At 35.9% G+C, this 25,478-nt stretch overlaps 1 protein-coding gene across 5 annotated transcripts in view; it reads left to right on the forward strand.

Annotated features, from left to right (window-relative positions):
• STXBP5L (syntaxin binding protein 5 like) overlaps positions 1-25,478 on the forward strand; it is a 191,367-nt gene that overhangs the window by 105,860 nt on the left and 60,029 nt on the right. For all 5 annotated transcript variants that reach the window (XM_017814800.1, XM_017814801.1, XM_017814802.1 and 2 more), the window contains exons 7-16: positions 3,224-3,307; positions 9,880-10,003; positions 11,162-11,240; positions 11,417-11,571; positions 13,126-13,198; positions 14,212-14,359; positions 15,945-16,012; positions 17,177-17,217; positions 20,348-20,565; positions 24,479-24,651. In XM_017814800.1, coding sequence (XP_017670289.1) covers positions 3,224-3,307; positions 9,880-10,003; positions 11,162-11,240; positions 11,417-11,571; positions 13,126-13,198; positions 14,212-14,359; positions 15,945-16,012; positions 17,177-17,217; positions 20,348-20,565; positions 24,479-24,651 — 1,163 coding nt within the window. The remainder of the gene's footprint in view (positions 1-3,223; positions 3,308-9,879; positions 10,004-11,161; positions 11,241-11,416; positions 11,572-13,125; positions 13,199-14,211; positions 14,360-15,944; positions 16,013-17,176; positions 17,218-20,347; positions 20,566-24,478; positions 24,652-25,478) is intronic.

Genomic DNA, 25,478 nt, shown 5'->3' on the forward strand with positions numbered 1-25,478 from the left:
CAGATCTGTAGCAAACATGATTTTTCTTGCTGACAAAGGAAAAGACATTAACTGCAATGATCTGCAGTTTCCCAGCAAATGGAGAAAGCTTAATAGGAAAAGGTTTAATGTTATTAATATTAGCTGGTGGACTAAACTTCCTATCTCTGAGTCTGAGTTCTGAGATCTAATAATACCTAAATACAGCGTGCATTTGGCAGGCTTGTTTGTTTGGGTTTTTTTCTCCCAACTGTTTTTTGTTACCAGGACGAGGAAGGGGCTTGCTGGTATGTACCAGGATGCAATTAGTTGATTGTAGAAGAGAAATATCTCTACAATACCATCATGAAAAGCATTTCATGAAGAAAGATTTAAGTTAAAACGTGGTGCAACTTCACTAGACAAGGAAGATCTTGCCAGGTCTTCTCTCCCCAAATTCTATCCAGCCTTCTGCATGTTTCATAACCTAGTAAAGTATGAGGAATTAAACTGTGCCAGGAGAGACAAGTTGAAGAGAAATCTTCGGGGGTTTTTCCATTCTGGACTCCTTTTACATGTATTTTTCTTCTTTGTCTATGTTTTCCCTTCTAACTGCATTTATGGATGTTTTAATTTTTACCTCTATTACAGATGTAAAGCTTGTCTTAGAGATCTCTCAAGTGATCACCTTGACTGAGAGGAGTGCAAATGTTTGAGTTTCCTATGGTTCAACCAGGTCAGAGTCCAGAGCGTCATAAATATACTGGCAATGAGACTTACCACGTTCACCCAGTTGGAATTGTGACTTTAGTGTCATACGACAGTGTTAGTAGTAAAGCAGCATGACTACCATCTGAACAAAAAGAGAGACTCCTGGCTATGCTGAAAATCTGTTTACCTTTCAGTTTGTTCCCTGAAATCACAACACTTTGTATTTTGCCATTCTGTAGTGCTGTTGTGCATTAAGCATTTCAGCAATAGATCAGGTGAAATGCGGTCTCTGATACAAGGTATTTAACCTTTTAGTAATTACCTCGAGCAGGATTTCTTTGGAAAAGAGAGTGACAGAATTCAAAAGACAAGCTTGCTTCACAAGGGAGAAAGTGTTATTAAGAAACAGGTCACACATACTAAATGTTTTTCTATTCCTTCAGTTTTCTGAATATATTTGTACAAAAGCTGAGATGAAAAGAATACTGGTAGATACCAACTGGTTTGGTACCCAGCTGTAACACATTGGTGCAAGTGTTTGTTATGATGATAGTAAGGAGGGCACTCAAACTCCATAACAAATTGATTAAAATATCATTTATTAGAGTTAATACAAAAAGGATGGTGGTAACCCCAAGTCATATAGCACTGGATGAACCCCTAGTAAGAGCACATCACACTGTGTTAAGTTCCCTCTGTGAAGAGGCTTGCCAGCATTTTGGTCTTTGGAGATCTCAGAAGATTTTAGGAGGAAAAAAACCCACCTCTATCCATTTCTACTGTCAAGCAAAAAGATGTTCACATGAGCCATACTGCCTTACATTAAGAGAAAGGCAAAGGCGCAAAGGTGCTGTAATTGCTCTTAGCAAATGGGAGCTGCCTACAGGCTTCTTTAGAATTAGCCAGCTACGTTTATCTTGTGGCCAAGGAATATGCGCAGCACAATGCAGGCCTGATGGCCAGCTGCTGTGTGCAGCACAACAAAGCACAGACAGGCCTGCACCTACTCAGGTTAACTGCTGTGTGGATCACTAACTCCTGGATGTACAAATGACTTCCGTTTGGGATCACTACACTTACAGTGAGAGCAGACGCAGTAAGACACTCCTTTGTTCACTCTCTGAAGGGCAGCCTATTATCCCAGAATACCATATGGCATTCTGACATAGGTGACATCCAGTTAGCTGCATGCTTTCTGACTCTGTCACAAAACCCCACATGGACCCATCCAGAGCAAAAATGCTAAATATTCTGGAATTTCTCCAGCACAGTTTAATTTTTTTTCAGGAGCATAACTCTTAAGTAATCAGGTATTGTTTATATTCAGGTATTAACTGTAAATCATTTCCAGATTAGCTACTACCTCTCCACATAAGGAATATTCTCCTGGCAATATAAAGAATCATATCTAGTAGAACTGAGAGTATTCCCAGACTCTTTTGTAGCAGTATGATGTATCAGCTATACTTGGAAAGAAAGTGATGTTCTGTTTAGCAGCCCAGACAAGTTTCATTTTTATGATTTATGCAAGCCAAAGTGAGTGATAGCAAAGATGCTGTTAAACTTTCACTGACTAAGAGATAATCTTGTCATTCTTCTGCTCAAATTCTTAATAGAGAAACCTTAAATTCTTGCCTGCATTCTGTGATACATGTGTTTATAGGCAATGAACAACTGCAGCTATCACTGCCAGTTGTATAAAATATTCTAGAGCAGAAATGTGTGAGTCTGCCAGTTTGGTCGTTTCCAGTCTTCATATCCAGAATAGATTCTTAGGAAGACAGACTCTATGGGAAGCAATTTCCAGGACATCTAAGTAGGCTAGACTTCATATCGTCCATAAGATCTGAAATTAATTGTGTTCAAATGAAGAGTACTACAGTGCCAGATCAATATTTCAGTTGTTTTCAATGGAGACAAGGAGAAAGGATTGTGTTCATTCTTATTTTTCTCCTGAGCATTGTTTTTCTACTCATTCATCTTTTCTCAAATCTTCTTTGCTGGTGTTTCTGAGGTGTGCACAATGATACGATGTAGAAGAAGTAAAAATTGGCATATCAGTTAATTACTTTTTAATTATTAGGAAAGCAAGCAATTTATTCTCTGCAGGAAGAATTCTTCAAAATGTTTTTAAGCAATAGAAGGCATAAAGGAATATAAGTAGCTGAATGAGAGTTTAATCTGGTCACATTTTGGTTTGAAGTTATTTAAATGGTTAGGTGTCAAACATTTTCCTCTCCAACAAGGGGCAAGGAGGGTAAGATCTGATAGGTACATGCTACAATCTTATTTTTTCAGCAGATATGCAATTGTGAAGACTGTCCAGGCACATAATCTTCAGGGGGGGAAAAAAGGTGTATAAAGCCATTTTTTTTCCCATATCACATGTTAAACGTGAAGTAATTTGTACCGAAAAATAATTTGAAAGCATGGTATTACGTCTAGAGCAGATTACAATCTTGCACATCACTTTGGCATTTCTTTTCATATTATTCAGTATTGGTATATACCTTCTGATTCAGAAACTGTAATTGTGTTTGTTTCCCTCCTCCAGCTGTTGATAGGCTATGAAAATGGGACTGTCGTGTTCTGGGACTTACGATCTAAAAGAGCTGATCTGAGAGCTTATTATGACGAGGTAAGCAATTTCCATTAATTCAGAAAATCCATTATTCAGCATCTTGCCATATGTCTTACTAAGCAGATGTATATTTGTCTTAAGGTATTGTTAGTTCTGGAAATACTGGTTGTGCTATGCTTTTGAGCAAATTATTGACAATACAAATCAAAGCCTGAAATCTCTAGTTCTGATGTGTTAGGCTCTCGTGAGTGTACTATGACACAGAATATCTTCCTCTTGACTCTAAAAAGTTCATCAACTTCTGTGTGGGGATTCTCAGTTGAACAGAGTGTAGCAATGAGCTGACCTGAGATATAGCTACATTAGGAACTATAGAAACATCTTTACTATGTAGAACATTAATTAGAATGAAAGACAAAATATTTTGTACAGCTGTTGATATTACCTACTACTTAAGATCTGATTAAATGGCTTAAAAAATTATAGTGTCATAGTTGTTTCCAAAATACATATATTTCTAGTTATTATGATTTTAGCACTAGCCCGACGGAAAAACATGCTTTGTTCTGCCAGTCCTTCTCTAAAGTTCACCATGGATGAATGTGAATGCAACTACAACCGAAGGTAGAAAAGGACATTTTCTTTTAAGTGATCCAGGCAGTAATTGGTCTCCTGTAGTTCTCTTCCCTTTTTCATCTTGTCACTTCATTACATGCAAGGAGTATACACATTTACTTCTCTCTAAAAAGTAATCTTAATACATCTGAATCCTGTGCTCTTTCAGACCTACTTTCAGAGACCCATTAAAACTACTGTGAGCTTCAAGATTAAGTTTCTGAGCATCCACATAACTAATGTCTTAAAAGATAGAGTGTGAACAGGCCAGCACTTAAGCCTCTAGACATGCCCACTAAATTGTCTCTAAGTGACAGTCTGCTTCTGCACACTTGTGAAATTGCACCTGTTCTATTACTTAAGGCTGGATGACTTTTTCCTTTTACAAGTCTCCTGGGGGAGAGTCAGGTGTGTGTGTCTGTTCATCAGCTTTCCTCTCTTGTATTTAGAATGAGTCTACGTAAAAGTGGATCTTCATAATACTGTTTCTTTTTTTCTTGTTGAGACACAGTGGTTGGGTGTTGAAAATTTCTCGTGCAATGTAGTTGATCCACATTTTTCAGTACTGTCCTCAGGAACTTTCTTTGGTACAACGGATTAGTGGGATGGGGGAGACCTCCAGACCTTAGGATGCTGGCCCCATAACCTGCGAGGTGAATGCCCTTCCCCCCGCCCAAGCACGTGGCCCGGCGACCCCGCAAGGAGCACACAGACCACTAGGGAGGGACGGACGAAAGAGAGAGTTTATTGTGGGGAAGGGGTTTATAAAGCTTTTAGGAGGGTCAAAAGGGGGCCAATCACAAGTTCAGGGGCACAGAAAAAACCAATCAGGTAAGGGGTCAACAGCCAACAGGAAGGGGTTAACAAGGACCAATAAGAAACACCTCAGAACACTTTCCCAGGACACTTTGTATGGGAGACAAGTCCCCCACAGGGGGTGTTGGGAAGAAGAAACAGTAACCTTGCAGAAAATACAAAAAGCCATTTTGAAACATGTTTAAACCACATTAAAAACTTCTGTTTCTATAACATTTGAGCTGTTTTCCTCTTTCTCCTCACCAGTCCATCTCTGACAGGACTTCTTCCATCCTGCATATGGCAAATCCATTGCCACATCTTGGCCTTTCTATCAGTCCTGTACTTTCCTCCTCAGTGGTTACTTGCTGTGTCATTACTCCACTTAGTGCAACTTGTGCTCTCTTCTTATCAAGTACTGAAATAGTTGAAAAATTCTTATTTTGTTTTTAAAAGGGTTGTGTGACTAGCCATTGTACTTTATTCCAGACTTGCAGACTCCATGTTCGTAATATTCCAGATATGCTATGATTCCCTTAGGGAGCCACTAAAAAGGGTTCTTTTTTAAATCCTGGCTTATATAGCTTTTGTGAGTCACAAATTACTTGTTCAGCACATGCCTCTTGGTGTTTAGCACCAATCCAAGTTTTCAAACCTAAGCCTCATCTTATGGATTGGTCACCAAAGATCACAGTTCAGAAATCATTGTTCCTGTTCCCTTTCACCATGCTCTCTGGACTGATGCAGCCTCTGTGCCCCATGATGTCTGACCAATCTTTCAGTATTGTTCTGGCACTGAGCCAGCCAGTTGCAGTTGCAGGGTGTCTGTGAAGTCTCAGATAAATTACTGTAAATGTTCTGTATCTTCATTAAATACCAAAGTGTCTCTTTGCATGAGTTCTGAATAAAATTAATCCACCCTCATTTTTCTCACTGTCATTATACTTTCTTTAGCATCAGTTTTGAAACTAATGTAGTCACCCCATTTAATGCTAAAAGGACTGAAGATCTCATCTAACTCACCAGTTCCTCTTCTGGCATCTCAAAGGATCATCAGATAGCACTATCTTTTCTGGCTTATAAGTGGAGTGGATTCTTCTCTTTAGTATCAAAATTTCCCCTGGCACCAGGCTTCTCGATTAGCACTTGGTGTGTACTGTAACACCTTATTTTCTTGTCTTTGATAGATTGTCAGTGTTATTCACCAAGGCAAGTTCTTTCTTTTCTGTAGTCTTCTTCAGGTAGCTCTCCAGTTTGGTAATGTCACTCAAAATATATGTCAGCACTCTCAAGACTCCATCTAAATATTCATCCTTTCTCAGGATCAAGCCTCAACTGGATTTGTCCTATGTTAGCTTTGATGTCATTGGATTTCAATTTACCCAAGCCAGCTGTTGAGAAGGAGACTTTCTGTTATTATTCAGATCTGTAGAACCTGTCATTGTGCAGCACAGATATGAGAAGCAGATATTTTTTGGTAGAAAAGAGGAAAGGTAACTGTCTATCTACATTCTTCCTTTTTAAGTTCAACATGGGGACTATATCTGCTGGTGTTCAATTGTTATAGGAAGGAATGATTTCATATCTCATGAATTTAAAGATATTTATTTGCAGCCACAGGCCATTAATTTTCTTCTTGCCCTTCTTGAAAACTGGGACAACATTCACCAGCTTCCAGTCAGGTGGGACCTCTCCGGATTACCAAGACAGCTCAAAAATCATTGAGAGAGGTTTTGTGATGATGTCAGCTAACTCTTTGAGGATTCTGGGATGAATCTCATCAAGCCCCATAGATTTGTAGGGATCCAGCTGGAGCAGCAGATCCCACACAATTTCAGGGTCGACTGGGAGTTGATCATTCTCACAGTTATGGTCCTCCAGCTCAGGGCACTGAGACCCCCATGGTCCATCATCTGTGTTGAAGACGGAGGCAAAGAAAGTGTTAAACAGTTCTATCCCTGTTTGTGAGGTGACCATCATCATCCTGTAACAGGCTCTAACAATTTCTATATTGCCTATTGCCATTGATATGTTTGAAAAAACTCTTTTTATGGTCCCCCACATTTCTGGCCAGCTTCAACTCCAGTTGAGCTTTGGCTGCACGAATTTTCTCCCTACAGCGGCAAGCAACATCTCTCAATTCTTCCCATGTCACTTGACCTTGCTTCCACTGGGCATGCAGCTTCCTTTTTGCCTTGTCTCCAAGAAAAGATTCCTGTTCTGCCAAGCTGGCCTTCTGCCTCACCTGCTTGACTTCTGACATTTTGAAATTGCTTTTGTCTGATGACTGTCATCTCCTCAGTGGTGATATGTATGAGATATTGAGGCTCTTCCAATTAATACTTCTACATGATGCCCTCTATGAAAAGATTTCCTTGCAAGCCCTTTTGTAATTTTCTTCAAAAATTTATTTCCACCAATCGGTATAAAAAGAGAGCACATAAACAAGATAGATCTTTCAAAGGATTCTCAAGTTGTTATTGATAGTTGGCAGACCCCAAAAAACAGCTATCTTCATGTGCAGACTTTGAAAGTTTTTGTCAACACACACTCAGAGCCTTCTGAAACAGTCACAGTCTTTCATTGGAACATATCCTTAAAATGAAGCTGCAGAGTTCTCAGAGACATTTGTCAAATGACATCTCCCTACCTTTGTCAAACACTATGCCACTATGGAAGTATCAAATCAGATGTGGCCCTTGTTTTAGTGGTCCTGCAGTACTACTAACACAAAGGATTTTTAACATTCAAGTAATAAGAGGAGTTCTTGTTCAAAATACGGTTAAAAGTGGTCTTAAAGACTCTTCACTGAATTCTTCTCAGTAAAGAGTTTGTGATTGGGAAGGAACTGAAATGGTGTTGAGCACACTTAATTTTAGTGCATGCTATGTATGAGAGAAGATGGAATATGTATGCAACCACTGTGGATATTGCAGAGGGAGAAACATACCCAATCTGGAGTGATATGCTTTATGTGCATACACTGTGTGAACATTCACATGAGTCACCCACCATGAAGAACTTCTCTTCTAAGCAAATAACTGCTCCTTTTATGTGTGAATGCTAACAAAGTGGATTAGAATCTAGACATATTCTAGCAGAGAGAAAATTTGGAACTTGTTCAGTGCCATCTTTCTGTATTAGTCGTGACTCCCAGATGAGACCTCCAGAAGTGATTATATGGGGGTTTTGCCCATTTCAAGGCAAAGTCTAACAGGTCAGTTTGAGTTGCTGCTCTGGCAACTGTCTGTGACGCGAGCGTTCCACCCCGGCTCTACTCCACAGGAGGTTTATGCTGGCAGGGGACACTCAGCAGCTGAGAGGCAGTTTAACAACCAGCTTGTTACAGTTTTCAGCTGCTAGTTACTAGCTCCTGCTCAGACAGTTAGTGATTGTAGCCATGTGAAATGTTTCTAAATGTGATAGCATATCAAAACCAGGTCCAGATTTGGCACAAGAGCAAGCATGAATGAGCTCATGTCAGAATTAATTTGCATGAGGATAGACATGCCTTCAGTGTAAGTGAAGCAGTGCTCCCCACAGATCAAAGGTTGTCCCTGCCTGAGAGCAACAATATTGGACTCTGTATGAACCGTCTTTCTGTGTTGTCTTTTGTTGCTTCCTTTATAGTTTGGTGTCTTCTGGGTCTTTAAGAGGAACTGTGTGCCAACCCCCCTCTGGCAGGTAGAAGTTTGAGTGATACTCATTATGTCACTCAAAAGATAAATATCTGGAGTTTGTTCAGCTCTGGGTTTTGAGTCTTTTTTTGTCATGACTATCTTACCTAGTATGTTAGTCAAGCATTCATACACAAAGCATGTCAGATTACTATTAAAACATTTGGGTCGTCTTAATGCATTTATGGCCATGCTGTCCAGCCTCAGGAGCTGATTAAAGCTTTGGTAAGAGGTCACAGCCCTTTTGTTTGTTTCTGCTGATACTCCCTCCAGACCATGAGCCATAACTGACCATAACAATCAATATAATTGCTAAAAGAGGAAGACCAACAGGAACTTCTGAATAGCGACCAGTAGACTTAGCTTTATTTCTTGTCAGCTTGAGCAAAACTGATGTGAATAACTGCAATACTGACTTGTGAACACCCAGGAATGATTTTAAAGTGATTTGAATAAGTCACTTATATATTGAATATGGCTATATGCAATTCTAAGTGCATGCAAGGCCTTAGTATTTCCCATGCTGAAAAAAAAAAAAAAAGGAAATTTCTCAAACTGTATTCAAAAATAAGTCTCTTTTATTTACATTTACATAAAAACATATTGTGTTTTTTGCTATTTGGCAGTGAACATTTCTGGAAGGGATATGGATTCAAGGGAGAATTATGTGAATTTGTGCTTCTGAAAGGAGTGTGTGAGAAACTGTGTTATACAATGAATGTTTTGTCAGAAGATGGCTTTTGTTTATTTCCAGCACATACCAATGAAAGTGAAGGACTTACACCACTATTCTTTCAGCTAGTTTGGTGTAAATAGATATTTTCAGTCAGTTCCACTAATTATGCACAAAATATTAAGAATGGTCTATTGATTTTTCAAGTGTTGCTTTTTGGCATACGTAATATTCGTCATGTGGTACTTGTAGTGTGCACATAGGAGTGCAATATTCCTCTTCTCTGAGGAACGTATCTATCTGTTCCAATGTATCTTACATTGTTTTGGGAATTTCCTAGATCAGTGAAACAATCCTGGTCTATATAGTGTTTTGATTTTTACATTAAACATCACAGATTTCTGTGTACTTGCTCTGCAACTTAAGTATGTGAGTGTGTGTGTGTGGAAATTGTTCAAGTACAGTGTATTACATCCTCTGGGGAAGACTGTGTGTTGTATGTTACCTGTAAAACTTGTTACACTGAATTCCCTGTAAATTTGCCAGATTAAATACTTCTGAGGGGAGCTATCACACATATTACAATTGCATTGTATGTCCCTTGTTCTTATACTTTTACCTTAATACCCTATTCCTTCAATTTTGGTGTGATTTAAAGGCTTCCTTACATAATTGTGTTGTATTAGCATTTATGGTGAATTGTGGATTACAGCCGTTGGTTGCTAAAAAGTGGTGGTAATGGGCAAACAAGAACCCCTCAACTATTGATATACCATTAGATTAATATAATCCAAAGTCTTACATTAAAATATCATTGCTCTAAACATTGTATTTCGTTTCAGTTTCAAGTTCTTCTTTAATTTCTGTAGGCTATTCATTCTGTTGCTTGGCATCATGAAGGGAAACAGTTCATGTGCAGTCACTCTGATGGCAGCTTGACCCTGTGGAATCTGAAAAGTCCTAACAGACCATTCCAGACCACAATTCCACATGGTAATTTTGATAGTGAAAATGTATAACTAAGAAGCAATACAGTGTTCTCAATGCTGTTTGATAATATATCTGTTTATTTAATTTTTCACTGTAGCCCAGATCCAGAGTTGCTTCTTGCATAGTAGCTGCAAATTATTATATAAATCAGCAATTTAGATAAAACTTTTTTTTAACTGGTGTCATAAATACCTCTTTTATCCAACTCATTTTAAGAGTCTACTGCTTGTCTGTGAGACCCTCAGGCTATGCGATTTTCACATTTCTTTCTTTATATTTTGTAATTATGTGCTCACATGCAATTTTTACAAGCTAATACATTTTGTGCAAGACACTGTGTTGTTTCTCATGGTGATGGTACAAGGTTTCCCGAATAACTGCAATGAAGAATATAAAGGAGCCATATTAAGAAATGGGCTGTATCTTTTACGCCTGGGATTTAATATGCCATTGTTTCCTATGAACAAGGTAAAAAATACTGACTTCATTGCAAATCAATACATAACCAAGAAACCTGACTGTGTGCAAAGGGAGGAAGAAGGACAAGGCAAGATCTATGTAGCCCAAAAAAGAATTAGCATTTTCTTAAATTTCCTTCTATTTTATAATTTTTATTCATAGAATTGTACTTTGTGTCAGAGGGGACCTCTCAGAGGTCTAGTCTAACCATCAGATCAAAACAGGCCTGAAACAATGAATTTCAATTGTATGCTTCATTTAATTTTACCACTCAACTAGTTACACTCCAAAGCACGTAGCAGTTTGTCAACAAAAGGAATTGAATTAATCTAAAAAGGCTTAGGAAAAAATTAAGCTGTTTATGGTCATAATGTGTTCAGAAAAGAAGGTGTACAATTATTCTAATCCATTAATTTTTAGTTAAGCACCATGCTCAGTAATCTGCATGGGATTTAGGCATTTTTGAAGTGTATTTTATGGTCCTTTAGATGTATGTGGTAGTAAAACACAAAGACATAATATATGTTATTAATTTAGACAATGAATATTTTACAGAAATAGGAGTTAATACTCACCATCTTCTGTAGCTTTAAAGTTCTATTCTCTTACGGCTTATACAGTTGCTTCAACGTGTATGTTTTAGTTTGATAGTTCTATTATCATGATGTTTTAATAGAGTTTTCATCTTCTTTCTTTCTTTAGGAAAAGTTCAAAGAGATGGAAAAAAACCCGAATCTTGTAAACCAATTCTAAAAGTAGAGTACAAGACCTGTAAAAACAGGTTTGTTTTTGATTCTGCAATTAACTCAATATTACATTCCTGAGTTAAAGTCCTTTTAGAATCTTTCCTGCTTTCTTTTTGCAAACTATTTATTACTATTTGAAAACTAAACCTATAATGTAAACCTGTATGTACTATGTAGACTTACAACTATTATGTTGTTGTTTTTAATACAGTGAACCATTTGTGATATTTTCTGGTGGATTGTCATACGATAAGCCTTGTCGAAGACCCAGTTTAACAATCATGCATGGGAAAGCAATTACAGTTCTTGAAATGGATCACCCTATAGTTGATTTTTTAACTCTTTGTGAAACCCCATATCCAAATGGTGAGTCTATTAAGCAAAATACAATTATGGAAAAAATAAATGAAGTGATCTCTTCTCATACATTAATTCCATTCCAGGGACTTCCATTCTCACATTTGTCTTCATCTCAAGAAAACTACATAACTGAAAGTACCTGGAAATTGTTTGCATTCTCAATAGAGGAAGCAAGTGATGAGTGGACAATAAAGCACGCATAAATCTTCACATATAAGACTGAAACACGTGGGCTAGTGTGGGGAAATACTGCTATGAATCAAACATATGTGCTTATATTTCTGAGATTTTTCATGATGCTGAAAATCTACAGATTACTAAATTATTGAAGATTAAACTATCACTTATCTGCAAAAAAGTTCTTACACTTCAGCGTGAAATGAACTGCTAAAAATGCTTGCTGCGTATTGTGGGGCTGCCCACATTCTGAAGTGTATTCCCAGAAAATTCCAGGAAGTAAATTAAGAGAAGCTGTAAGTCAAAAACAAACAAAGTTTAGCATTTTAAACCCTCAAGCAAAAAGTAAAATAAATCTTATATACATAGCTAAATCAAATACATATTAAATACACCTAGTAAAGATAAAGTATGTATTTGTTTCAATGGTATACAAAAATTTAATTTTCAGCAATCAAAGTTAGTTTGAGCTTTCATTTAACTGTGTCAAATACCTCCCAGTGCTACAATTTTGTAGCATCTTCCCCTGCTTACACACTAATATTTAAGCATTTTGGTTTAGCCTGTGTTATTCATAGCCTTGTATAAAACCAGGCAAAAAATAATGTGCATTTTTAGCAAGACTGAAAGGAAGCTGAATCAGCTGCTGTCATTTACTCATCATTTTGGCATCACCCATCTGAAGAGTGTATTCTGAGCTTGCACATGCTGGAATGATTTGTTGCTGTTGAAAAGAGAGTCATAATTTCACATTTATAATTTTTAAATAACTTTTATCCTATGTAAACTAATACACCCTATGCATCAAGGGAAGCATTTATTTGTCATTTTAATTGTTTAATTTTGATAAATGGAAAGATAATTAAATAAAAAACCAAACTGTATAATCTCCAGAAGAGTGTGCGGGAGGAAGGGGTATGTCAGTACTGGAATTGAACACCACAGACTTACAGGAATATTTGGAATATTCCCTTGGAATCACCTTGGAAACGGGGGCATTGTGTGTCGTAAAGTGAACTGCACAATCTGGTTTTGAAGAGTAGTTGTACACAGTAGAAATATTATTTCTGGACAGCAAAAACACTTTTTCTGTATAATAATTGGCTTCATCAGTGCAATGATACATACAATTTATTAATATTTTATTTCTTTACTTTCAATATAGAATCATGCTGGCAGGCTGTAATATTCCAATTCTATTTCTGCTTTGTATGTTTGTCAACAATACTACCCAAAAGTCATTTTTTACTTCCTGTCTGGCCCTACTTTCCAGATTTGTCTAGTTTGTACTGTTAAAGTCTGGAGAACATAAATATTACTTGCTAGTTTAAAATGTGTGATAGAAGAACTCCATGTCTTTTATACTTGATTCCTTGCTTACAGAATTTCAAGAACCCTATGCTGTAGTTGTGCTTTTGGAAAAAGATCTCATTGTTGTTGACCTGACACAAAGCAAGTAAGTATGAAGTTTTATATGAATCTATTTGTGTATTTAACTGTCCAGCAAATTATCATAAAATTCCAAATGTTATCATGTGATGTCATTTTGCTATCCGAAATCATTCACTCTTGAAAATGATTCATTCTAAATATTTACTTCCACTGTAAGAGCTAAGATTGTCTAATCAGCCGGAACTTAAGATAATATTTGTTCTTGAACTTTAGAATAAATCTCAGTCTGCGGTCCCTTCAGCATAGTGCTCAAACATTCATTCAACACCCAAGTTAAGTAATACTTGGTCACATGCTGAAATATGACCTGAACATATGTTTTGGAAATCAGATTCAGCTTCTACTTATATGCATAACTAGACTCCACAGGATCTACCGCTTAAGTATCTTAATACATAATGGCATTGATTTATATGGATCTACAGAATTATTTCATGATCCAGTTGCTGGTTTAAATGACAAGTAGTTCTTTCATATCAGAATCGATGTTCTTATCAAAGAGGAACTGTATAGTAAACTGAGATCTACTCATCTGTTATTGCAGTTTTTCATTGTAGAATTAACAGTCTACCAACCCAACAGGCTAAGATGCTCAATATAAAATCCAAAGTTGTATAAGTAGTTCTTACATCATAGTATATATCATATCCATGAACCTGAAACTTCTAGAAAATGTGTCACTTCTGTATAAATAAGATTTTGAGATGTTGGAAAAAAATTAGTTCTTAATCATCATTGACACAAGTAGCCCATTAGCCTTAGGCACTATTCACATAACTGGGTATTTATGTAACAAGAGGTTTCTTGTCATGGCAGTGGAATTTTAATATCTTTATTTGCGTAACTACACATTATTATTGACATGAAAAGCAATATATAAGTTTGAATAAATAAGGGAAAATGTATTTCATTAGTAATAATTTTACTTGGATTCTGTTATACTCTTTAATATAAGAATATGTTTTATTCTATGACTCAGTGTGACAGTGCTTCTAATAAATTGTCTTCCTTAACTAGTTTTCCAATCTTTGAAAATCCATATCCTATTGACATTCATGAGTCACCTGTCACCTGCACTGAATATTTTGCGGACTGTCCTCCAGATTTGATTCCTGTACTCTATTCTGTAGGAGCAAAACATAAAAAGCAAGGATACAGCAATAAGGTAAACAAAAACAATATTTTCTTAAGCAAAGAAAGTAGACGTATAACCTAGGTTTTTGTAACATCTTACTGAATCATTTCCATTTTACTTCTTTGATAATAATTTTCAGCTTAGTCCAACCATCAGCTTAGCAGCATGTTTACAGGCTGGTATTTGTCCCTCAGAAACACCACCACTTAAGCACAACTGTTAATTACCTTTATACAGGACTTCAGGCTGCTGGCATTATTCCAGATCAGATTGGGTTCAGGGAAAACCATCATGTACAATTCAAATTTGTATGGGTGGGTTATCTTTATCAAAGAAAAAAGTGAAAACTTTATAGCTGAAAGACTTAAGCAGAAAAGGTTCAGTGAGGGTTGACAGCATGTCTGTGAGATTTGTTATTAAATAGGGATATTATTTTACTGAGCTACCAAAGTCTTATCATAATGTCTTTAGAAATAGGACAAACTGCAAAAAGAAGAAGAGGAAATGCAATTAATTTATAAATTTCAAGCTTTAATCTGGTTTGTGTTTTGGCTAGAACTAATCCATCTTAATAAATAAATTAGAAAAAAAATGGGGTAAACAACTCAGACATCATCAATTTTCTATTCAAATCAACAGCAGTATTCTCCTTGGAGCTGCCTTATTTTCCATGAACTCAGAAACTGAGCCCACTCTACTTCTTTTGTATCTTTACTCAGCAAAGTACTTCAGAAAATACTTTATTTCTCTTATTTAAGTCTTTCCTTACCTCATATTCTTACCTCATGTACTTTTTACCACCTACCTGTATTCATTGCATACTCTCTTGACCCCTTGCTTTATTTGTGCACATACAAATATACACCCTGAAGGTAGGTAGTCACTCATATGCCAACCACCCATTTCTGTACCCACAAGCATCCACTCCATGTATCCAAATAAACAGTTTGTGCTTTCAGTTTTTCTCTACCCACTCAGACTCTGCACACGTCCTCACCCACTCTGCACATACGTCATCCTCCACATCCTTTATCCTGTATCCATACATGCCATACTTTAGGCACAAACCAGCATTTTGCTCAACCAGTCTAGACCAAGAAGAAAATGGGAGTCTTGCTACTAGTAAACAAAAGGCAGAGAAGAGATGATGATTTCATATGTTATATAAAAGTTGCATTTTGTTATCTCATCACTTCATGCTCAGATGTTTGTTTCTGGGTCAGCTTCTTCAGTAGTCTTTGTATTCAAAATAGATTCTTGGTCTATTCAGTCTTCTATAGAAACTTCCAGAGACAAGACACCTCGAAAGACTAGCAGAACTGTTTGTTACTCCTTCCTCTCATTCCTAATTTAGATTGTTGAATGTTGGATGTGCAGAAATATTTTAAAAACATAGAACTTTAGTTAGTAATATAAAAATGTTATTAAGTTTCCAAAGCCTGAATTGATAATACAAATATAATACAAAATGTAAATAAACTGTATATACTTTTGTTATTTTTACTAGTTGTATTGCTTTTTGGGGGAAGATGTTTTCTACTCCTGAGTTTAAGAATTAACCAAGCAAGGTTCATCAGAATTAGCTGTGATCTCTGTATTCTTTTTGTTTGTTTAGGAATGGCCTATCAGTGGTGGAGCATGGAATCTTGGAGCTCAAACATATCCTGAAATCATTATTACGGGGTGAGAATGAAACTGGGGATCGGTACCTCTAAAATATTAGTGTCTACTCCTTTTTTTTTGAGGGTCACCTATAGATAAGAGTTGAGCCTTGACAGCATTCACTTATTCTGGCTCTTCATGTGAGCAGTGTCACCGCAGAAATTCTCTTTTGCTGTAAAAAAGAGAACTTAGTACTCAGGGACGAGTTACTATTAAGAAATACCACTTGTGACCCCAGTGTCAGACAGCAAGTCTGTATACTTATGAAGCTGGGGTCTTTGGAAAGGAAAATCAATTGCAAGACAATATTTTGGCCTTCAAGGTCATAGAGAATAACTTTTAAAAGGAGAGCAGCTGTTTTTCTATGAGTGTCGTCCTTTAGCCTTCTGGGAAATTTGTATCTGGGGACAGTTTAGGACTTCATTTTAATACCCAAAATTACTGAGGGTGTAGTGCTTTAGGATGAATTTCACCCTGTGAGTGGAGACCCATAGCAAAAAGGTATAGAAAGGCTCAGATTGAAGTAGGAGCCCCATGAGAAACACCTGATGGATTTTCAAGGCACCATACTGTAAAACAGAAGCTACACATCTAAGATGCACACTGTGTTACCCTCTGGTCTTAGTCAGGCTGAAGATAGCAATATATGTGATAAATTTTTATTATCAGTGATACTGAACATGTGTTTTTAAAAGTAAGATTACAATAGTACCAATAAGCTGACGAAGGGATCATTCTCATTTTATCAGAAATTACTAAAAAGAACACAGCTGTAAAGTATTAAGCAAAACAAAGTTACCCTCTGTCCTTTCAAAGTTCATTATACATAGCATTTTTAGGGTGCATAAGCTTGATGCTGGCCCAGTGCAAAGCCAAAAGTGCTGTAACTTAAACTTGTCATTAGTATGGGAAATAATTTCTTCTTGTTGAGATCTTAAAATTCATTGGGGGCTTAGTTCTTTATAGGAAATGCATGAAAAATATTTTATTAACCAAATCAAACTAATAACAAACCATTTACTTATAGTTAGTATGTATATTATTAATATATTGTCAGTAAGGTATAGAGAGTTACCCCGTGAGCAAAATACAGTTTTCTGCTTATATTTATCAGTCACTGAAAGTAGATGATGTTTTATAATTGAATATTCTTTTAACACATTTAATTTTTATATTTTTTTTAAGCCATGCAGATGGATCAGTAAAATTTTGGGATGCTTCTGCCAGTAAGTTTCTAAAGCTCACTTTTATATAATGCTGACAAATCACACAAACACACACATATATAAAACATGATATTGAACAGTATTAGTAGTAATACTTGGGCTGATATACTTAGGAAAAATGAGTTGAAATGAAGAACATTTTTATTAAATTAAGGAGAAAAAATGCTGCTAATGAGATATATTAGGCAGAAAAGAGTGAAAGTCTTTAAGAGGCATAACAACTCAAGATCCAACATACCAAAACCTATGAACAATGAAGCACGAGTAAAAAATCCTTAGGGCACATTCATCTTGTGTTTATAGACTAGTGAGCTCAATTAGATGTAACATTCAGTTCCAGTTGTCATGTCTCTTCTATTCTGAGTATAACAAAGACTTTTTTACAGCTAAGTAAAATTAAAATATTAAAATACAATAGTGCATGTCAATACATGCTTAATCTGCTGAGGATGGAAAAGACCTAAATCTTTTCTTGCCCAGTCTCAAGTCCCAGTAAATAATTGGGAAGCATTTCCATTCATTATAGCAGGAAAAAGCTTCAGAAAATGCTTGTTCCATACTATCTGGCTATAACTGCACATATCAGAAACCAGCATTTTCCCCTACAGAGAACACGTACGGTACTTATTAGTAAAATGTATTTATTAAAAATACACATACATTTTAGCTGAAAGTTAAAATATTCTTCTTCAAATAATATGACTGTGGTTTACCAAAGATCCTTTAGAATTGCCTTGTCTTCTGTCTCTTTGGACATGCAGGAATGTCTGGGTAGAATATCTCCTTATGAGGTATCAGTTTCTTAAGGAAAAGAGAGTGTGAAAGAAAATCCTGTATGAAATGTTAGGCATAGAGAGATTTAATATGACCCTAATAATCAGTCTGTAATGGGTGACAATATTGTGGAGTATGAGATACTCAAACTACTTGCTTGCTCCACATTGTGCCACAAAATTGTAATGATTATTACTGCAAAGATGGGAAACGTTTACAAGATTTTAATGTCAGCTAAAGATGACGACTTTGTCAGGTAATCCCCTTTTTGCCTAATACCAAATATTTTCAATCATCAGGACGGACAAGGAGAATATGAGGATTTCCAAAGCCTCATTTCACAAAAGTATTTTGCACAGACACATTAACTGCACATGACTATGGGTTGGTTTTTATTATATAATTTGTCATTTCGGAAATGGAGGAAGAACAGATACATGCTACTTAGAGTTTACATCTTCCAGTATTTTCAAGTCATGGTGAACACCAAAAAAAACCCACAATCAAACAAGGTCAATAGTTTATCAGCAAAGACGGAAGTTTGAGAGAGCTTTAATACGAACCAAAGTAGTATAATTACTTTTATTTAGAGAAGTAGAATGAGATATTAGACCTTATCTTGTGAATATTTCATTACATACTCACATTTTTAACAAGAATGTGCAAATACGGGCACTGAAGTTAGAGTGAAACAATACAGATTGCTGGAAGACCCCATAGCATATATACTGCACAGAAACCAATGTGCTAGTTACCTCTTCTATAGTTCTGGCAGAAATGTAGAAAGAAAAAACTTCTCATAGGGAATATAAACATAACCCCCTAATCAATATATACATGCTGCAATAGGAATTTTTCTAAATGCTAAAAGCTTAGATGATCATGAATATTCACAATCTCTTCAACAGCATTGGTATTTTCAGTGCATCTCTGATGTCCAGGTCTTAGTCCTGCTTTTCAGGGCATGTACTGTGTTACTTGTAGCATACTTGATACTTTTTATTTACAAGGTATTAATTATTAAGAAGTTTTATTATTTACAAGGTCTAAACTTTTTTAGTGGAGTTCAATATAATTCGAGATTTTCTAGTAAACAAAATATCCTACTGGTATTAGAAGGCACAAAATACTTTGCTTTTAGGTGCATTTTAATTGTGTAATTTTGTATCTGAAAGCACAGATTTGTGAGAGACTGGGAATTTCTAAGCCACTGAAGCAGTTATCCAAATGCATCTTTGCTCAAAAGCCATTGCTGTTTCTTATTTGTCCTTTTGCAGATGGTACTTAGTAATTCAGAGAAGCATAGACTTCGTACCATATGATTCTGTAACTCTTCCAGTCCTACTATGCTTGAACCCATGATGCCTGATTTGAAGTGCCACTCTAGATTTGCCACTGGGACTAAGGGCATCCTGAATCCTCTTTCTCTGCCACTTAGGACAGGAAGAATTTTGTATTTATTATAGAAGCACTTGCTGTAATTTGTGACAATTTGGTAGTGCTTTATGTGCTCAAACTTTTTAAAATATTAAAAATTTTATATGCCGAACCTCCTGGAATATATCTGCACTGCCAAATGAAAATGTATTTTTGCTGTGTTCAGCATCCGGTTACATAGCTAAAACACTGTTCTTTCATCTTCCTGTTGCTCTTGTTACACAGGCTAGCTAGGCTGAGCTACCACAGTTATACTGATGCATGTAACAGCTTTGCCCTTATGGATTTATATGCCTTTATAGGTGCTGGGCCTGACTGACTTTTTCTGACCTTACACAGTTATTAATTAATGCCACTGATAAATTAATGTAAAATTAATAAAAACAGGGAGGAATGTCAATAAAACATAATGGGGTTGATTATAGTACCTCCAGAATTCACGGCAGTGAACTTCTAATCTTGACAAAGGCTTCTGTATATATTAGGATTTTTTATACAGGTATAAATACAGATATATATTTTCTCTCGAGTTTCCATACATTCTAGCTAGATAATAACATCAGACAAATGGAATCTTAGTTTCACTTCTCATTAGGAAAATATCAACATTATCAGAGCCTCTCTATAACACTCAATATAAGCCTAATTATGGACACCATTGTTAAAATATACCTTTGACATCTTGTCCCAGAAAGTACTAGGAAGTATTTCACAGACAAATATCCTTTAGTGAAGTATTAAATTCATGTCCTACCAGTACTGTGTGCCAGAATAATATCTGTAGTGTATAATATGCATCTTCTCCTGTTAGGCTTTCCTAAGATTCCTTGTTATTCCACAACTAAGAAAGTGAGAATTGAGGAATTTTATAACTGATGTGCTTCATGTTAGTATTTTTATATGTTTTAATATATTCCAGTTACTCTACAGATGTTGTACAAATTAAAAACATCAAAGGTCTTTGAAAAACAGAAAGTGGGAGAAGGAAAAGCAACAGCTGAGATTGTGGAAGAAGATCCTTTTGCTGTTCAGATGATGTACTGGTGTCCTGAAAGCCGAATTTTCTGTGTGGCAGGAGTTTCTGCATATGTGATTGTTTACAGGTTCAGCAAACATGAAGTAAATACTGAAATTGCAGTAAGTACTTCAGAATTTCACTCTAAGAGAACATAATTCCTAAATCAAATTGCCTTGCTTTATCTGTGCTCATGTACTTGAATAAAAATATCAAGCTGTATAAATATAGGCTTAGAGATATTAATTTTAAACCTTTTCAGTGAAATCTTGATCCTACTGAAGTTACTGAAAAAAATCTGAGGTTATGGAAGCCAACTCTCCATCTTTTTTTTTTATTTAATAGTAACATACAGTGCAGATTTCAGACATACTTTGCTTTTAACACTCTGTTTTGTTTACCTGCTCTAAAATTACTGGCTGCTGTATGTTTTCATCAGCTAATGTTCATTGTGTACATGCCTAATGCTCTTTTTAACTCAAATATTTCATCTTCTTAATTTATGTTCATAGTCTTTGTACTATAAGGAGACTGAAAATTATCAATGGGTTTAACAAAATAGAAGAATTGATTTTTTTCTGGCTTATGCTGACTTTGTTTCCCTAAAAATGGAAACCATATCAAACACCAGATTTATGGCTAAGCACTTGATATTTTCATAAGCATTGTGTTGCTTTGTCCAATTAAAATAATCCACTTTCTGTCTTCGTATTTAAGCAGTCACCTTTTTTCAGGTAGAATCACACAGACTGTGTTCCTTTAACTACACTGCAGTCAAATTATACTTCATCATTGTTGAAAAGTGATTCTGGCTTTAGTTTAAATCTTGCATTTTTGCACAGGAGCCACAACCGTTTCTAACAATGTGATTGAGCAGTAAAACATTCTTTCTTAAGTGTAAGAAGTTTAACAGCAGAGAGATCTTAAGGCAAAGCCAAGCTAAACATGACTGCCTTCTCCTTCAGGCTTGCTGTTCTCTGGTGCTGAACAGTTTGCAACTCCAGACACTCTCTTGAGAGAAAGCATTTCTTTGCGTCTGCCAGCTCTCAACAAAACCATATTTTCCCTTATATTTTCCACGTTCCCTGCTTCTTTTCCTTTTCACACTATTTTAATGTACTTTAGAAAGTTCTAGTGTGGCAAAAAACTGTGTCATTTTTGGCCTGTAGCCATGTGCCATCTGGTAAGGAAATTCATTACCTATGGCTGTTCTGCTGTTTTCCACTATTTTTTTTCCCCCAGAGTCAATTGTTAAGCTAGCTGAATGTATCATTTTAGGAAAGTTTTAGAACTGATGAACAGTAATTTCATGTTACTGACCAGCCCATGTATAATTCTGCTAAAATTGCTACATTTTAGTATTCTTACATTGTTTCATAGTAAGTGCACCTTATCTTTCATTATCTGTAATTTAGTTTCTTTGTTTTCCTGTCCTTTGCTTTTCTGGCCGAATTGCATCATTACTAGTATTTTCTTAAGTGCTATAATATGTTCAATTTAACAGTTTCTCACATTTTATCTGTAATTAATAAGCATTTATATAAATAATTATTCTCTGAACATTAAATTATACCATCTTGGTGATATAGTCACTGAGTTCCCCTCAGTTTTGTGCATCCTTGAATGACCCTTCTCTGTTGGTTTCTGCATTTTTGCTGCATACATTCAAATCTTCACTTTTTTAATCAGAAGTATGGAATTCTTTTTTGGAATGTGTACCTGATTGTAGGCTGTCTGGCTTTGTCTATATTGAGACTGAGCTGGTCAGTCTCAGGATTTCTTTGCTCCCTGAGATACAAAACATTTAGTGTCCTCCCTTCTTTATCAGCCAGTCTGAACTTACCTTGAGTTCAATTTCAAATCCAAGCATTTTAAGGCCCCCACATTAGTTTAACTGGCTGATGTCAGTGTTGTAATGTTAGTGCTGTGGTAAATGGAAAGTGTGGAGGCTACTCAAAGGTTTCTTCATGTAGCAGGGAGGTCTGCTGCTGAATGTGCATTAGGGTCATAGGCTGTGCCTGGGATTTCCTCAGTAGAAGAATTATTTGCATCATTTCGAATCAGATTCTGAAGGCAAGTATTATCCATGAGACAAATTGTGCTTCATATCCAACCTCGGAGTCATTGTCATGCAGTTGTATAAAAAATATTTGCTGCTGTTGTGTTTGTTTTCTCATCTGAATCTACTCCATCCTGTCTTAAAAGCATCTATTAATTAAAAATGATTGCTTTCTCAGTGATCAGTCTTTCCTCATTGAAGCTCCTCTTCAAAGCTCTTGAGAAGAACCATAGGAAAAAAGTTTACATTCATTTGAATGTGGAAAGGAGAATCAATTAATCTAGTGATGGAATCCCCCAAAAATATCTTTACTGTGTGTGAAAATAAGTTGGTACAACACTTCTGTAAACCCTCTAAGACTGGTCAAAGCAGGGACAAAAATGTAAGAAAAATTCACAATCTTGTTAGTAGCCTAAATTTTTTCCCTCTCTCTGCAAATGCAGGATAGCTGGAACTTAAAAAAAAATTAATTTTAGTAGAAAGAGGAATACACACAAAAAAAACATCCAAAGAAGAATGATGCAATTCTAACTTGGCAAGCAGAAGAACATACTCTTCAACAGTTACCCCAGTCTTTCATGAAGATTAAACAGCATTATAAATTGTTTCAGTCAGCAGCAATTACTTCCAGATTAGATTTTCCTGAACTCAATATTTCACTCATTAGTCTTTGAAGGCAAATGTTGTCTATAGGTTTCTTTAGCTGATTCAGGAAAAAAAATCCATGGATATTGCAAGGAGAAAACAAAAGTGAAATTTTGAGAAAGGACTCTTTCTCTTCTGTTTGAACAGAATAACTTCTTTCTGAAATCTTGTATGTTTTAATACAATGGTTGAGAAACAGATGAGCCTTCAGTACTGACCTTTATCTCCTGATTCTCATAAAACTTAGATATTTTGTTTATCTTCATTCTGGTACAGATGATGTCTCAGTGAAACATCATTAAATTAGAGTTTGCAGTGTCTACATCTGCAATTGTTTCTGTACATTTCAAGGTACCAGCACGGAAATTACTGTTCAGCTAGTAATCCCAAGATGTTGTCTCCTTGAGGGCTGTACTTTGTTTTTTATTCTTTTCAAAATGGGGATCCCCTTAGAGAATTGATGAGGTAGAAAGAATTACTCAATATTTACTGTGATTCCTTGAGATTATTACTTACATAGATTTTTAACTCCCTGTCCAGTTTCCCCTGTGATTTGCAGTAACCCTTCAGTTAGAGTTTCCTGAATTAGTGGAAAGAATTTCAGAGTGGTTTGGCCTGGTTAGTCTCTTTTCCCTTTTTAGGGAGGCCAGAAAGAAAGCAAAAGGTAACTGGTTTGAACTTTGCTTTCTAGAATCCACCAAACTCCTGTCCATTCTAAGGAACACGGAACTCTCTCTGCTGTTATCTCTGATTTCCTGACCCTCACCTATGGACAAACAAAGTTCATTTATCAGTTCTATTCACGCAGTCAGGCTTCTCCATCCTGGCTAAAACCTGTCTGGTAGAGACTCTGTTGTACTAGTAATGAGGAGGCAGAGTTGACGATCATTCTTTTAATGAATTTACTCAAGAAAAACATAAAAAAACAATAGGCAAAAAATTTTCATGACACTTATTCTAAATGATGTCTTCTTATACTGAAATATTATTTATTTGGGGGTGAGGGATGAACTTCTCTTTTCATAATAACTTCTGGACACTGATATTCTTGCCTTTCACTTGCTGTAAAAGGCTGGAATCCAAGTCATCAGAATATACCTATGGAAGAATATACCTATGTTTTTCTCCATCGGCCTAGGGTAGATGAATAGCTCCTATCTGATGTTGCTGCTAGGCTGTGTAAATAACAAATGACAGTATTCTTTGCCTGTAAATGATAATAAATGTGGTAGGGTATTTTAAAAAAAGGCTTACTGATATTTATTTGAAAGTAACAGAACTTTCATCAGCTTTCTTTATCAAATTATAACTTAGCTTTTTATTTATTTAAGTCATTAGAGGTACGACTTCAGTACGAAGTAGAAGATATCATTACTCCTGAACCAGAAATAAATCCTCCATTTCCAGATGCCTCCTCCCAGCTTTCTTCTTTAAAGAGCCTTTCGGGCAGTACCAACACTGTAGGATGTGAAGGAACAATGAAGGATAGTATCCCATGTCTTAGGTAAGTCTATGCCATTGCTCAAAGGTTTATCTCTCTAAAAAGCATTCCTACCTGTTAATCAATCCACCAACTATCAAGAAAAAGAGGTTAATTGTATATATGTGACATAAAATGAGAAGAAACCAGAATATAAAACAAACAAAATAATCAAAAGGATAGAAGTAATTATGGAGAAGATAAACTGTTACCGTAAAGGTTTGACTGTAATTTTCGAGTCTGATCTAGGAGTAAATCTTCAAGAAATTTCTGAGAAACCTTTTTTTATAGTTCACAAAGAGACTTCTGTAAAACAGACATGTGCAAATCTTTCCCTTCTTGATTAATTAGTATAACACTAAATTTCTTTGTGAAAAAGGTATATGCATTTTATGGTGTGTAATGCATGGAAACTGTGTTCATACTCATGAAACAATCTTTAAAATATACAATTATGAAACAGTTGCACTGTGTGGAAGTGTAAATTTGTTTAATCTTTAGAAAGAAGCAAATTGTTTTCTGCTAGAGTACCCTTTGTCATTGTTTGGTGTAGATTAATATGTTCTTATTAATAAGGCAGATAAATTATGGGTTTGAATAGTTTAAAACAAGAATCCTGTACAAAACTCCATAAACTGTAATTTTCCAACAATTTTAGTGCATTACTGATAACAATTGCTCTCATTTGAGTGAATTCATTATTATTTTGGTCTAATTATTATTAAATATTTTAAATGCCTCAATTATTTCAAAAGAACATTTCCTGACTTTGCAGTTACTTTGGGCTGCTTGGCTTCTGAAAATAGCATTACCATTCAAAAGCAATATTGTGATATTTTTCTTGTGAAATT

Source organism: Lepidothrix coronata, unplaced genomic scaffold (assembly GCF_001604755.1).
Source record: "Lepidothrix coronata isolate B3197 unplaced genomic scaffold, Lepidothrix_coronata-1.0 Scaffold46, whole genome shotgun sequence".
In the NCBI taxonomy this organism is placed as follows: domain Eukaryota; kingdom Metazoa; phylum Chordata; class Aves; order Passeriformes; family Pipridae; genus Lepidothrix; species Lepidothrix coronata.